The 13,557-nt window shown below is 45.9% G+C and overlaps 1 protein-coding gene across 1 annotated transcript; it reads left to right on the top strand.

The window, feature by feature from the left end:
• Window positions 1-581: 581 nt before the first annotated feature.
• Window positions 582-11,631, top strand: LOC116464413 (DNA-directed RNA polymerase I subunit RPA1-like). Its single transcript, XM_032147673.2, has 3 exons — window positions 582-838; window positions 5,587-5,841; window positions 11,013-11,631. Exons 1-3 carry the CDS (start codon window positions 713-715, stop codon window positions 11,259-11,261), a joined length of 630 nt encoding a protein of 209 aa, XP_032003564.1. The 5' UTR covers window positions 582-712; the 3' UTR covers window positions 11,262-11,631.
• Window positions 11,632-13,557: the final 1,926 nt, after the last annotated feature.

The raw sequence follows: 13,557 nt of genomic DNA, 5'->3' as shown, positions 1-13,557 counted from the left end.
ATTTATTGGCAGATAAGAAAATGAAGTTTTAGAGTGGGTTAAAAATACTGGCCAGGCGCGGTGGCTCACGCCCGTAATCCCAGCACTTTGGGCAGCCGAGGCGGGCAGATCAGCTGAGGTTGGGAGTTCTCTACCAGCCTGACCAGCATGGAGAAACCCCGTCTCTACTAAAAATACAGAATTAGCCAGGTGTGGTAGTGCGTGCCTGTAATCCCAGCTACGCGGGAGGCTGAGGCAGGAGAATTGCTTGAACCCAGGAGGCGGACATTGTGGTGAGCCGAGATTGCGCCATTGCACTCCAGCCTGGGCAACAAGAGCGAAACTGCATCTCAAAAAAAAAAAAAAAAAAAAAAATTATATTAACTGCTGCGCTTAAATTATTCTCCTCAGACTAATGGATAGAAAAGGAGGCCTAGTCTCTATAGCATTAAGGGAGTAGCAGAAGACAGGCAGGATGTTACTTTGCTCACTGGAAGACCTTCTTGGCCAAGTCAGACAGCTCCTCCACATCTTGGGTGGAAAAGACAGCCTATTGAGACAGATTTGGGGTCCATGAGACCTTTTTTTCTCTCTGCCCTGAATTTCTACCTCCATTCCTCATTTCCAGGTGTTTGCCACAAAACTGACCTACCCGCAGCCAGTTACCCCGTGGAATGTTCAGGAACTTAGGCAAGCAGTCATCAACGGCCCCAATGTGCACCCAGGAGCCTCCATGGTCATCAATGAGGATGGCAGCCGCACAGCCCTGAGCGCTGTGGACATGACCCAGCGAGAGGCCGTGGCCAAGCAGCTCCTGACCCCAGCCACGGGGGCACCTAAGCCCCAGGGGACAAAAATTGTGAGTAAGGGCAGCTTTGGTCAGGGACCCATCCAGCTCCTGTTTGGATCCTGGTGATTGGTGGCCATCAGGCATGGCTCCAGTGAGCACTGACACAGGAGCCTATCCCTAAGAGGAAGCTCCCCGACACGTGGGTGGCTTTTTAGATTCACCCGTAGTCCCCGGCCAGAAGAATGGCTGCCCTTAAACAGGACTACTCAAAGGGCAGTCCCCAGACCAGCATCAGCAGCATCTCTGGAGCTTGTGAGCAATGCTCATCCCCCGACCTCTACTGAATTTGAATCTCTGAGAATAGAGTTCGGAATCTTTCTCTACCATGCTTTCCAGAGGGTTCTTCTGCATGCTGATGTTTGAGAGCCACTCTTAGGAAGGGAGTGCTCTGTGCCAGTGATAACCAACAAATGACAGGTTATAACTAATGTTTCCATTTTGGGCAATTGCTAATGCCAGCCCATAGTGCTGTGGTAGGGAATCCTGAGGCTCTATCGAGTTCCACTGGAAGGAGCACATGATCGATTAACAATGTTGCTGAGTGCATGAAATCAGCAGGTGACAGCTCTGTGGCTGTGTCACATAATAGCCATTCCTGCTGGGAGGGGAGTAGCAGATGACCCCTAACTAGGCAACAGTGGCAGCAGTTGTTGGAGGGAAATGGATTCAACTTGGATGTAACCCACACGTGACTACCGGAGTCAACATGTGACTTCCTGGATTTTCCTCACCCACCTGCACAGCAGGCAGGCCTCTCCTTGCCCTCTGCCCACCCATACCCATGGCTGACCTGCCCTTCTTTAACACTGAGTTCAGCTCTGCAAAGTTGCATCAGCCTTGAAGGAAGTTTGGAGGAACCGAGAGGAAAAGGAAATGCTCCTGGCCTTGCGGTGGTGCCCATCACTGCTCATCACAGGCCGTCTTGCTTCCTCTCGTTCTCACCGCCGTCCTGAGGGACAGCAGTAATACACCGCCTGTATTACTGTATTCTCCTTTGGTGACAGGGCACATGCAAACATAGAGATCAAGTCACCTCTTTTGTTCTTCTCTAGTGCACAAAGTAAGGTTTGTATTTAGGTTCATAGAATCGATCTGCCTTTCCTAAGTGCCTGGTGTTTTGCTAGGCACTGTGTGAGCAATGCAAAAAGAAGCAAAGTGTGTTTCACTTCACTTACATTTAACTCAGGTCAAACATGTGAAACAGACTCACAGTAGGAAAGGAGAGAGAGAGAGACTAGGAGAAGGGGTGAGGGATGAGGCAGTACTGACACCCCCTGCATGCTAGCACTTTGCCGTCCCTGCGGACGGATCCTCGCCACCCTGGAGTTGACAGCATGGTGGGGGAACCACTAGGAAGTGAGCATATAAATGTATTGCTGTTGCGGAGGAGTGTGGTAGACACCATAGGGAACAGCAGTGACGGACAGTGACTTTAAGCACATAATGCCCAAGAAGAAACAAGTTTGAGGGGAATGTGCAGGGCAAGTGGGCAGGGAGAGTTTGGGGTCATCAGGAAGCAACTGTGAGCCAGGTGCTGGGGCCAGCCTCAGGGCTAAAGAGGGGACTGAAGGCAGCGAACTCTTGCTGCTCTCTCAGGCCTTAGCGAGCCCTCATTCCTCTGGGGTCAGATAGTAAATATTTCTGTGGTCCTGGGCCATGCAGGCTCTGCTGTAGCTGCTCAGCTGTGCCGCCTAATACCAAAGCAGCCACAGGTAGTACACAAACAAATAGGCATGGCTGTGTTCCAATAAAACTTTATTTATAGAACCAGGTGGCCAGCCTGAGGACTGTAGTCTGCTATCCTCAAAACCTGTGATTTTTTTTCTTTTTTTTTTTTTTTATTTTTTAGACAAGGTCTCACTCTGTCTCCCAGGCTAAAGTGCAGTGCTACAATCACAGCTTACTTCAGCCTCCACCTCCTGGGCTCAGGTGATCCTCTGACTCAGCCTCCTGAGTAGCTGGGACCACAAGTGTGGCTAGTTTGTGTATTTTCTGTAGACATGGGGTTTCACCATGTTGCCAAGGCTGGTTTCCAACTCCTAGGCTCAAGAGATCTGCCCTCCTCAGCCTCCCGAAGTTCTGGGATTACAGGCATGAGCCACTGCTCCTGGCCTGTAATTTTGACTTTGGTTAATGTGTTGCATATGGGTCAGGGCAAGGCTGAAGGGGCTGTGTGAGGTTGATTGGGAAGGAAACACTGAGGTCTCGTCCGAGGAGGAACCACAGGCTAGGTGAGGAGAGGAAAGGCCAAAAGGACCCATTTCCCTTATGAAGTATGAAAGCTCTGCCCCATCCCCTGGGCCTTGTAAATAAAAGAGGGAATGGCCCAGAGAGCCAAGGCTCATTCCCCTGCTCAGCCTCCTGCCAGAAGCAGGCCTTTGGCTCCAAGCCTGCCTCTGAAAATTCTGACCCTGGGGCACTGGGGCACACTAATTTTCACTGCAGTATTTATTTAGAGACAAGAGAAAGGAAGGGCCTCGGGTTTGGGTTGGCAAGGGGAATACCCTATGCTCCAGGGCTTCTGTTTGGATTGGCCAGTGCCTACCAGACTGGCCTGTGTACCTTCCCAGCTGTGGCGAGTTTGCTTACGCTGGAGGATGTCTCAAATTTTCAAGACTCAAATCCTAGGCCCAGCCTGGCTTTTTGGGCTTGGGCCACAGGTGTAGGCAGTTTCTCCCTTGAGAGGCTAAAGAAAGAAGACCTCAGCTTATATGACGCAGTCAGACAGCGGCCAGCGCCCTGGGCAGATGCTCATGGGAACCCTCAGAGTTTAGGTCTCCTTGGAAACATGGGACTTGGCAATGGGGAGGGGAAGGTTTGAATTCCTTTGGGAGCAAAAAGACAGACTCCATGCTAGGTACTTTTAGGATTGCTTTGTAGCACTTGAGGGTTTTGCTCCCTGCTTCTCTGAGCTAGAGAGAGAGAACTTTTAACCTCACTGAACAGGAATCAGGGAGAGAGTTTTGGGGAGTATCTCTTAATTACTTCTAGCCTCTCTCTTTAATGAACTTTCTAACGCAGTTTCATAAATGTGGGCAACATAAGAAGAAACTAGACTTCCAATAATTTGTTGTTTTCTCCTACCTGCTATCTTTTGTGATTTAGAGGAGATTTGGGGTGGCAGAGATTTCACCAAGTCTTCATAATTCCTTTGTACTAGAGGAGCCCTTCAGAATGCATGGGGTGGCAGTTACCTTCATGCATTTGTCTTTTAAGGTGTCACTTGACGTTCAGTGTTTAGGAGGCCCAGTAGTTAATATAATTAAAGATAAGGATGGTAAGGGTCTTAATAGGTGGTACGGGAGAGTCAGCTTTGTGAGAGAGATGTCTGTCAGAAGGACATGACCAGCCAGATATTTATAAGGGGGGAAAAGTATGAGCAGTGGTCATCTTAGAGGGGTACAATTACTTGTGATTTTTAAATTCTTATCTTTAAAATTGTCTGTATTTTCTGTTTTCCCTCTCACAGTGCGCATAGCACTTGTTCAATATTTCTTTCTTTAAAAATAAGTGAAGATCTTTTTTAAAATTTACAGAAGCATCACATGTTCATTATAGGAAGAACAATGCTAAGATGTAGGAAAGTAGATGAGTGTGGTGACTCATGCCTGTAATTCCAGCACTTTGGGAGGCCAAGGTGGGAAGATCGTTTGAGGCTAGGAGGTTGAAGCTGCAGTGAGCCATGATTGTACCACTATACTCCAGCCTGGCAACAGAGAGAGACGCTGTCTCAGAAAAATATACAGCCTAGTGAGGATCCAACCACCCCTTTCCCATAGACACACACACACACACACACACACACACACACACACACGGACATGCAGAAGCTGGGTTGGTTTTTAAATTTTTTTTTTCATCATGTCACATGCCACCTGGGTTTTTTTTTCTTTGCTGTAATACATTATTGCCATCACTTCAGGCCTTCTATACATTTACCTTATCCTTGTTCATCACTGCATAATATTCCATAGTGTGGATATACTATTGCCCCTTCTATGGGGCAGTCAGGTTATTTCTAGTTTTTGCCTCTAAATGCTGCTACACAAACATACATACTCATCTAACCTTGTGTGGGTGCTTTTTTTTTTCTTGAAGAGCCAACAGGAAATGTGTTTTAAGTGTTGTAATAGCTATTTTCAAACTCTGTTCCCAAAAGACTATGACAATTTACAGCTCTTAATTTTTGAAGTGCAATAAAGTGTTCTCTGAGGGCATTGAACTAACTAAGAACCCTCTTCTGGCTCTGCTATATGAAGCTGGGCAAAATTTTTGTGAAATGTAGAATTTCTGTTTAGAATAATGTACTCACATGTGATCATTTGGTGGGGGGGATTCGAGAGTCTGCCAATGCCTTTCAAACCCAGTGGTTTTATGGTTATGTCTTCATTTCGTTATGGTTATGTCTTCAGGAGTTGTATCCATTTCTTTCTTTGGATTAGTTTTCAGAGGAATCCAGGAACCCGGGAGGCCTATGCGTTTCTGAAGAAGACAAAGACCTGTGGTCTTACTTGTTCCTTATACTTCTGAGCCTAGAGCCAGGATCAGGGTTGTAAAGGGCCAGGACCAGAAGGGCCTAGGACGTATTTCTCAGAGATTTCCAGGGTTTTGCTCTAGATGAAAAATTCCCCTTGCATTTAGTTGACTAGAACGTGAGACAGAAGCCACACCTTGGTCAAGTTGAGGTGAGCACTTGGAAAGAGCCGTGGTGATACTGACGTTTGCACTGATCACCCACCTGTCCACTCTGTTCCCAGGTGTGCCGGCATGTGAAGAATGGGGACATTCTGCTACTGAACCGACAGCCCACCCTGCACAGACCCTCCATCCAGGCCCACCGTGCCCGCATCCTGCCTGAAGAGAAAGTGCTGCGGCTCCACTATGCCAACTGCAAGGCCTATAATGCCGACTTTGATGGAGACGAGATGAATGCCCATTTCCCCCAGAGTGAGCTGGGCCGGGCCGAGGCCTACGTCCTGGCCTGCACCGATCAGCAGTACCTTGTTCCCAAGGTAGGTCTGGCCTTGAGGCCGTTCCGTGGTCATCGTCAGCATGACTTAGCACTTTTAAGTTGGGTCCCGCCAGCCCCTGGGGTCATTGGGCAGCTCCAGGACAGGGGCACCTGGAATGGAGGGTCCTGGTTTCTCCCAGGTGGGGTTTTTAGCCCATCTAGTTGCTTAGAGGCTGGGAGATGTTTCTGTCTTGCTGCGTTGTAAAATGTAAATCAGGACAGAAATTGTGATAGCCATCCCAGAAAGCCAACCTTAATAACTGTGTAATAGGTCTTGTGTTCAGCACTGAAGTGTGGATTCTGCAACTTAGTACCCCCAGCCAGCATTAGCATCCCAACACTGTAATGGTTCTCATGGTCCACTGATGACTTTGATCCTTTGTTCTGACAAACATGAGTTTTAAGAAGCAGCCTAACCCCAAGAGCCCAGAAGAGATCCCCCAGCAGCCCGTGAAGGCATCTGCTTTCCTCTTTGAATCCTTTCCTTCTTTCTCCAAGTTCACTTCTCAAGGGCAACCCCACGTAGTCACAACTATCCGGAGGGACACGAGGAAAGGATAGAACTTCCTCCCCCGTCTCCTGAGCAGCTGACTCGTGGCCAAGAGTGGCAGGGGCCTGAGTTAGCATGTGCTCATGAGAGGGACAGAGCGGGGAAAGAGGCAGGCTGCAGGGAAGAAGACAGAGTGTGTTCCAGTGCCTCCTTCACCCTCACCACCCACCCGAAGGTCTGAGTCCTCCTAAATTATAAGCCATTTGTGCCACAGTGATTCACAGTTATACATCATTCATTTGGATTGTGGTGGAGTATGAAGAATAATCGTAACGTCAAACCAAGGCTCCCATTTCCCAAGTACTTTTTCAGTGTCATACACTGTGCAGAGAACACTTTAGAGGCTCCTCATCTCACCCTCCCCACAGTCCTTGGAGGTAGGTGCTATTCATGTCCACATTTTACACTTGAAGGATTCGTGTAACTTGTCCGAGGACACTCAGCTGAGAAGCAGGAGGAAGGACAAGGAGCTCCTGGATCTTCCTAGGGTTTGTGCTGGCCGCAGGGTTGGAGAGCTCTGTACACAGGGAGTGCCAGGGGCTGCTCAGAGATGCCTAGCGTCAGTCAGCATCCTCTGCTCCTTGGAGCTTCTCTATTCCCATCAGCCATCTGCCACTAGGGAATCAGGCAGGTGGCCAGGAGCCCGGCATCCCGGACCCTTTTCCCACCAGATGCACCACTGTGGCTTCACAGGGGTCCTGGTTGTTTGAGTTGGCCTTTCCCTTCTCTGCCCACCTTTGTTGGCTGTGGATTAGCAAAGGGACTAAATGTAGGAAGAAGTGGTGAAGGGCCTACCCAGATTACTTGGAAATTAAAAAAAATATATTTGCTAATTTGAAAAGTGGCTTTTTATGTTTTCATTTAAATAATAATGTGGCTCTGTGGTGGTGGCAGTAAAAGCTGCCGTTTATTAAGTGAGCTACGGGCCTTAGGCACTGCTGTAAGCAGTTTGCAGGCATTCCCTTCCTTATGAGGTTGGTGTGATTTTCAGACAAGGAAACACCAAGTGAGTAATATGTCAGCCAGCAATGAGGCCAAGACTCGAACCCAGCAGCTTTGGATGACACCCCACCCCCCACCCCGCCCCCCCCCACCTATGCACTTGGCTGTGCATGTTCTTAGCGTGTTCTTAGCCCCACTCGACAGGCAAGGCTGGTACTAAGGGAAGGCAGGTGACCCGAAGTGGCTCCCAGAACTGTGTGGGTCTCTGACTCTATAGCAGCCAAGTCATATTTCACCAGAGGGGACACAACTGGGGAGCAGCAGATGGTTTTTTGCTGGCAGAGTGACCTGAGGCATTAGCTATGTGGGGAGTTGAGGTGCTTGAAGTCCTCAGACCAATGACCTTGAATGTGCTGTGCTTGATTTTGATTGAATAAGGTGCAAAGCCGTAGGAGACTTGATGCTTACATTGTGTCCTGCAGTGGGCTGACTTATATAAATCCAAGTGGACCTCATCACATGCTCATATGCCTATGAGTTTTAGGTTGGGTGTACACTTAAGGGAGGCAGGAGAACACAGGTAAATAAGCTTAATGTCAATAATTTATTGAAAAAAGCTTATGGGAGATGGCTTGAAGATTCTCTGTACTTTCATTCACTTTCTTTTGTCAGAGATAAAGAGCTTTTGATTCTTGATAAATTTTATTTAGTCCTTGGTGTAAATGCCAAGAAGTGGAATCCTTATGTTTGCTAATGGTTATAAAAATGCAACATGTCTTTATTGGCAGAGTCCTAAAAGGACAAGAGCTGATTTGGTTAAACTAGGAAAACCAGTATTTTGGGGTCATTTTTCTTTTTTTTTTTTTTTTTTTTTTTTTTTTGAGACGGAGTCTCGCTCTGTCACCCAGGCTGGAGTGCAGTGGCGCAATCTCGGCTCACTGCAAGCTCCGCCTCCCGGGTTCACGCCATTCTCCTGCCTCAGCCTCTCCGAGTAGCTGGGACTACAGGCGCCCGCCACCACGCCCGGCTAATTTTTTGTATTTTTAGTAGAGACGGGGTTTCACCGTGGTCTCGATCTCCTGACCTCGTGATCCGCCCGCCTCGGCCTCCCAAAGTGCTGGGATTACAAGCGTGAGCCACCGCGCCCGGCGGGGTCATTTTTCTTAGTGTATCTTTATTTCCCTTAGTTTCCATATTTCTTTATAATTCAATTTCTTCTCTATTACCAGATTATCTTCCTTAAATAACCACAATACTAAATTAAAGTAAATTTTGTCATTGGTTTTATGTACTTAGTAGAGTTTTGTGGCGTCTTTTTACTTAAAATAGGAGTTGAATGGAACTCTATTTCTTTTCCATGAAAACAGTTAAACTTTTCATTTATGTGTTACCTTTTGGACTAATTTTTTTTCCTTCTGTTTGTTTATTGAGGGCCCATGCTTTGTGGAAAGTTTTTAATCAAGGCTTGAGATATGTTTCCTGACTTCTACTTAGTCAGCTAGAAAACTCAAGTTACAGGATACCCTATTTCCAAAGCATCCTGACCAGAGACATTAATTGTAATGCCATTTTGCTGTGCTATTAAGGTGAATAGTAAAGCTGACAATTTTCTGGGGTTTTGATTCAGAGATGTTCTTTCTGATCCTAAGCAGGAGTTAGGAAATTTATAAGTAGACCTTTAGTAATTGCTTTAATCAGCATTCTGCCATAGAATTTGTGATGATTGCATTGAAAGCGATTTAGCCATCAAAATAATTGTCTAGTCATGGAAAAATCTGGGCAGAGAGAGGAAAAGGCACTGAATAGATCACAGAACCTGTAATTATGTTCTTTAAGGAAGAAAACAAAAGGAAAGCCGGGCGCGGTGGCTCAAGCCTGTAATCCCAGCACTTTGGGAGGCCGAGGCGGGCGGATCACGAGGTCAGGAGATCGAGACCATCCTGGCTAACACGGTGAAACCCCGTCTCTACTAAAAATAGAAAAAATTAGCCGGGCGTGTTGGTGGGCGCCTGTAGTCCCAGCTACTCAGGAGGCTGAGGCAGGAGAATGGCGTGAACCCGGGAGGCAGAGCTTGCAGTGAGCCGAGATAGCGCCACTGCACTCCAGCCTGGGGGACAGAGCAAGACTCCGTCTCAAAAAAGAAAACAAAAGGAAAAATCAGTATCTGCCCCCCAAAGACTGTGAGATGAGTCAAATGCATAATACTGGCTTGGCTTTTTCCCCCAAGCAAAATAAGACCATCTAGGCAACAAGAGGTAGAGTGTAATTTTTTTACGTACGTTATTAAGTCAAAGCCTTCATAAGAGGGGCTGTGTGCTCCATCTCATCTTGCCTTCGGTCTGTGCCACCTTTCCAGCCCATCTATAATCGTTATCTTTGAGTTTACATAGAGCCCATCACTGTAGTGTTTAGACCATTTGACAAGGAGCTTTTTTTAGCCTTTGAGTTAGTACATGTGGTTAAATTTCTGGTGCTTCTCCCAGGCTGCATTTGTGAGTTCCCTTAGCCTTAGTTATAAAACATGACCATACTGTTGGCTAGTATTTAACAAATAATCAAATTATTAACAATCTTTATATCCAAGGCACAGGTTTTTCTCAAATTCCTATAAACACTGAAAAGTTTACAAAAGCTATATCTTAAAGAACGTCAGTGAGCATAGCTATTTTTACTTTAGCGTGCGTTATGTTGCTGTGAACACAGACCCGACAGATAAGGTTCAGGAGACTGGGGATCAGAATGGCTGTAAAAGTGTCAAATGAAATTAATGCACTCACCAAATCTCAGGCTTTTCATAAAAGCCTTTCTTTTTGGCATCTGGTAGATAACAGCCTTTATTAAGGGCCCACCATGAACCCTGTGCTGTATTGTGAAGAGGTAACTAATAATGGCTATTTGCCTTCTGCAGTCATGCACATCAGGCCCACTCGCAGCTCTCTTGAGGAACCTGTGCCGGAACCCCTTCCTCCCAACACTGGCCAGCTCAGCCCTCAGGCCTCAGCTGTGAAACTGCCCTTTGGAGAGGGTATTTCTGACCATCCCCCCCACCTCAAGTCTATATTATGACCCACCCTGTTATTTTCCTCTTTGGCATTTAAAACACTTTGTGATTTTGTATTTATCCGATCATTTGTTTACTGTCTAGTTCTCCTTCATCATAAAGGACCATGTCTGTTTGGTCCTCTGGAGCAGGGAAAAGCCTACCCAGTGCCTAGGCATTCAGGAGGCTCCTGATCAATATTTGTTGAGTGCATGACTGATTTACAGAAGAGCCAGGCCAGAAACGTGTGAAAAACACTAAAGCATAAAACCAAAGTATAAAAACAACACAGCTGACAGCAGCCAGACCAAATTTAGGCATAAATGCCAAAAATATGCTGGAGTAACTAGAACCAGATGGGATTAAACAGAGAAGGCTTGGGGAACTGGATGAGTTTGAAGCAGTTTTGATATAGGATAGTGGGCAAATGGCAAACGTAGAAGCCAGTGCTAAACCCTGGTCATGTGCTTTGGGAAGCAGTTGCCTCCCAAGCAAGAACATAGTGAGGACGTGGGCAAGACAAGACAGGGATATAAGAAGGGCTCTTGCTAGAAAGTGGCTTCCGGGCAAGTGATTAGGGATTAGAGTTTGACTTAAGATTTATTTTCATTCTTCTTGTGTTGTCTGTTTTCACGTATAGGATGGCCAACCATTGGCGGGACTGATCCAGGATCACATGGTTTCAGGGGCAAGCATGACTACTCGGGGTTGCTTTTTCACCCGGGAGCAGTATATGGAGCTGGTGTACCGAGGACTCACGGACAAAGTGGGGCGCGTGAAGCTCCTTTCTCCTTCCATCCTGAAGCCCTATCCGCTGTGGACAGGAAAACAGGTAATTGGGAGAGAACAGCCAGTGTATGTAACAAAAGGAAATAGGCCACTCATGTAAAAAGTTTTATTCTCAGAAGAGCCCAGACCAGAGACAGAGAAATGGCTAAGCTAGCAATAGTCTGACTTTCTTTCCCCTTTGTTTGGGGTTCCTGAGTCTGGGTGGCTTCAAGGGAGTGTCTAGCAAGAGTAGATTGCATAGTAGCCTGGTGCGGTGGCTCACACCTGTAATCCCAACACTTTGGGAGGCTGGGGTGGGTGGATCACCTGAGGTTGGGAGTTTGAGACCAGCCTGGCTAACACGGTGAAACCCTGTCTCTACTAAAAATACAAAATTAGCTCGGTGTAGAGGTGTGCGCCTGTAATCTCAGCTACTGGGAGACTGAGGCAAGAGAATCGCTGGAACCCAGGAGGTGGAGGTTGTAGTGAGTCAAGATCAGCCACTGCACTCCTGCCTGGGCAATAGCGTGAGACTCCATCTCCACACACACACACACACAAAGTAGACTGCATTGTTTCTGTCCTTTGCTTCGAACTTAAATTTAGTGTCCTCATAATACAAATATGGTGGTAATAGGCAGTGGTGCTGGTGGAGTAACAGTAATATTTGTTGGAAAGTTCCATGTGTTTGCTGAGTGCTTTAGACACATTATCTGATTTAATCCTCACAACTAATCTGCAATGCAGAAACCATTATTATCTCCATTTAGGAGATGATAAATTACATGCCCAAGACTGCAGGAGACAGATCAAACCCAGGACTTTTCAACCCCGGAAGCATCATACCATACTTCCTCTCAAAGTAACCAAATTACATGATATGTGGTGACCAAATAATGAAAAACAGTAAAATATGTTCTTCTACTGTTGCCTGAGTCTCCAAATTCAGCCTTAAGGATCAACTTCTAGTTGGCTATGTGATCTTAACCCTGCGGGTCTCAGTTCCTCATCATTTCCTGGGACAGTAGAAATTAACTTTCTAAGCTAAGTTCTGATTCTAAACATGGTTTTTCTCTTTGAAACCAGACTGACCCACAAACAAATTCTTGTGTAATATAGTCACTCTTGCCCTTTTCACCTATTTGCAAAAAAAAAGCCTCTACCAATCTTTAGAGACACACTAAAAAATCTCACCTGTGACAGAAGCAAAACCTGGACCTATTTCCTAATTTTATTTGGTACAGAGGATTTTAAAAGGATTCAAGGTGTGGCCTCTGGGCATAATGGAATTACTTTGGAAATCAGCAACCAAGATATTTGGGAAAGCCCTCAATATTTGTACTTCTAAATAACGTACTTCTTAAATAGCTCATGGGTCAAAAGAATCTAAAGGGGAATTAGAAAGCATTCTGAAGTAGATGAAATGAAAACACAACATAAAATTTTGAGATGCCACTGAAGCAGAACTTAAGGGGGAAATTTATACATAAAATGCCTAGGTTAAAAAGAAGAAAAAGGGTCCCAAATCAATGACTTCAGCTTCAAGTTCATGATCTCTAAGGTCTCTTCCTGCTCTCCAGTTCATAGTCTGTGGACCTGGAACTTGATTTTCCTTTTTAAGCCAACCTTGCATTTCCTGGATAAACCTTCCTTGGTCGTGAGGTATTATCCTTTTTGTATATTATTGAATTCAATTTGCTAATATTTTTGTCTAGAATTTTTTTACTTCTGTGTTTGTGATAGATATTGGTCTATATTTTCATTTTCTTATAATATGTTTGTTTGGTTTTGATATCGGTAATGCTGGCCTCATAGAATGAGGTGTTAGGAGGTATTTCCTCTGGTTTTCTGTAAGAGTTTGTATAGTACAGTATTCATATTATTTATTCCTTAAATGTGTTGTAGAATTCACCAGTGAAGGCATCTGGGCCTAGAGTGTCTTTGTGGGAAGGTTTTCTTTTCTTTTTTTTTTTTTTTTGAGACAGAGTTTTGCTCTTGTTGCCCAGGCTGGAGTGCAATGGTGTGATCCCGGCTCACCGCAACCTCCGCCTCCCAGATTCAAGCAATTCTCCTGCCTCAGCCTCCCGAGTAGCTGGGATTACAGGCATGCGCCACCATGCCCAGCTAATTTTGTATTTTTAGTAGAGATGGGGTTTCTCCATGTTGGTCAGGCTGGGCTCGAACTCCCAACCTCAGGTGATCCACCAACCTTGGCCTCCCAAAGTGCTGGGACTACGGGCCTGAGCCACCGCACCCAACCTGTGGGAAGATTTTCAATTAAAATTTCTATTTCTTTAGTAGACATAGAGCTATTTTTGGTTATCTACTTCTTGAATGAGCTTTAATTGTTTGTGTTTTTCAGGGAATTTGTCCATTTCGTCGAAGTTACTGAATTTATAGGCACAAAGTTGTTCATA

Source organism: Hylobates moloch, unplaced genomic scaffold (assembly GCF_009828535.3).
Source record: "Hylobates moloch isolate HMO894 unplaced genomic scaffold, HMol_V3 SCAFFOLD_633, whole genome shotgun sequence".
Lineage (NCBI taxonomy): Eukaryota > Metazoa > Chordata > Mammalia > Primates > Hylobatidae > Hylobates > Hylobates moloch.
This window is presented reverse-complemented; position numbering and strand designations above follow the sequence as displayed.

Coding starts and splice junctions, on each gene's coding strand:
- LOC116464413 (XM_032147673.2), top strand. CDS start 713: ATGGTCATCAATGAGGATGGCAGCCGCACAGCCCTGAGCGCTGTGGAC. Junction 839..5,586: donor AGCCCCAGGGGACAAAAATT/GTGAGTAAGGGC, acceptor CTCTGTTCCCAG/GTGTGCCGGCATGTGAAGAA. Junction 5,842..11,012: donor AGCAGTACCTTGTTCCCAAG/GTAGGTCTGGCC, acceptor TTTCACGTATAG/GATGGCCAACCATTGGCGGG.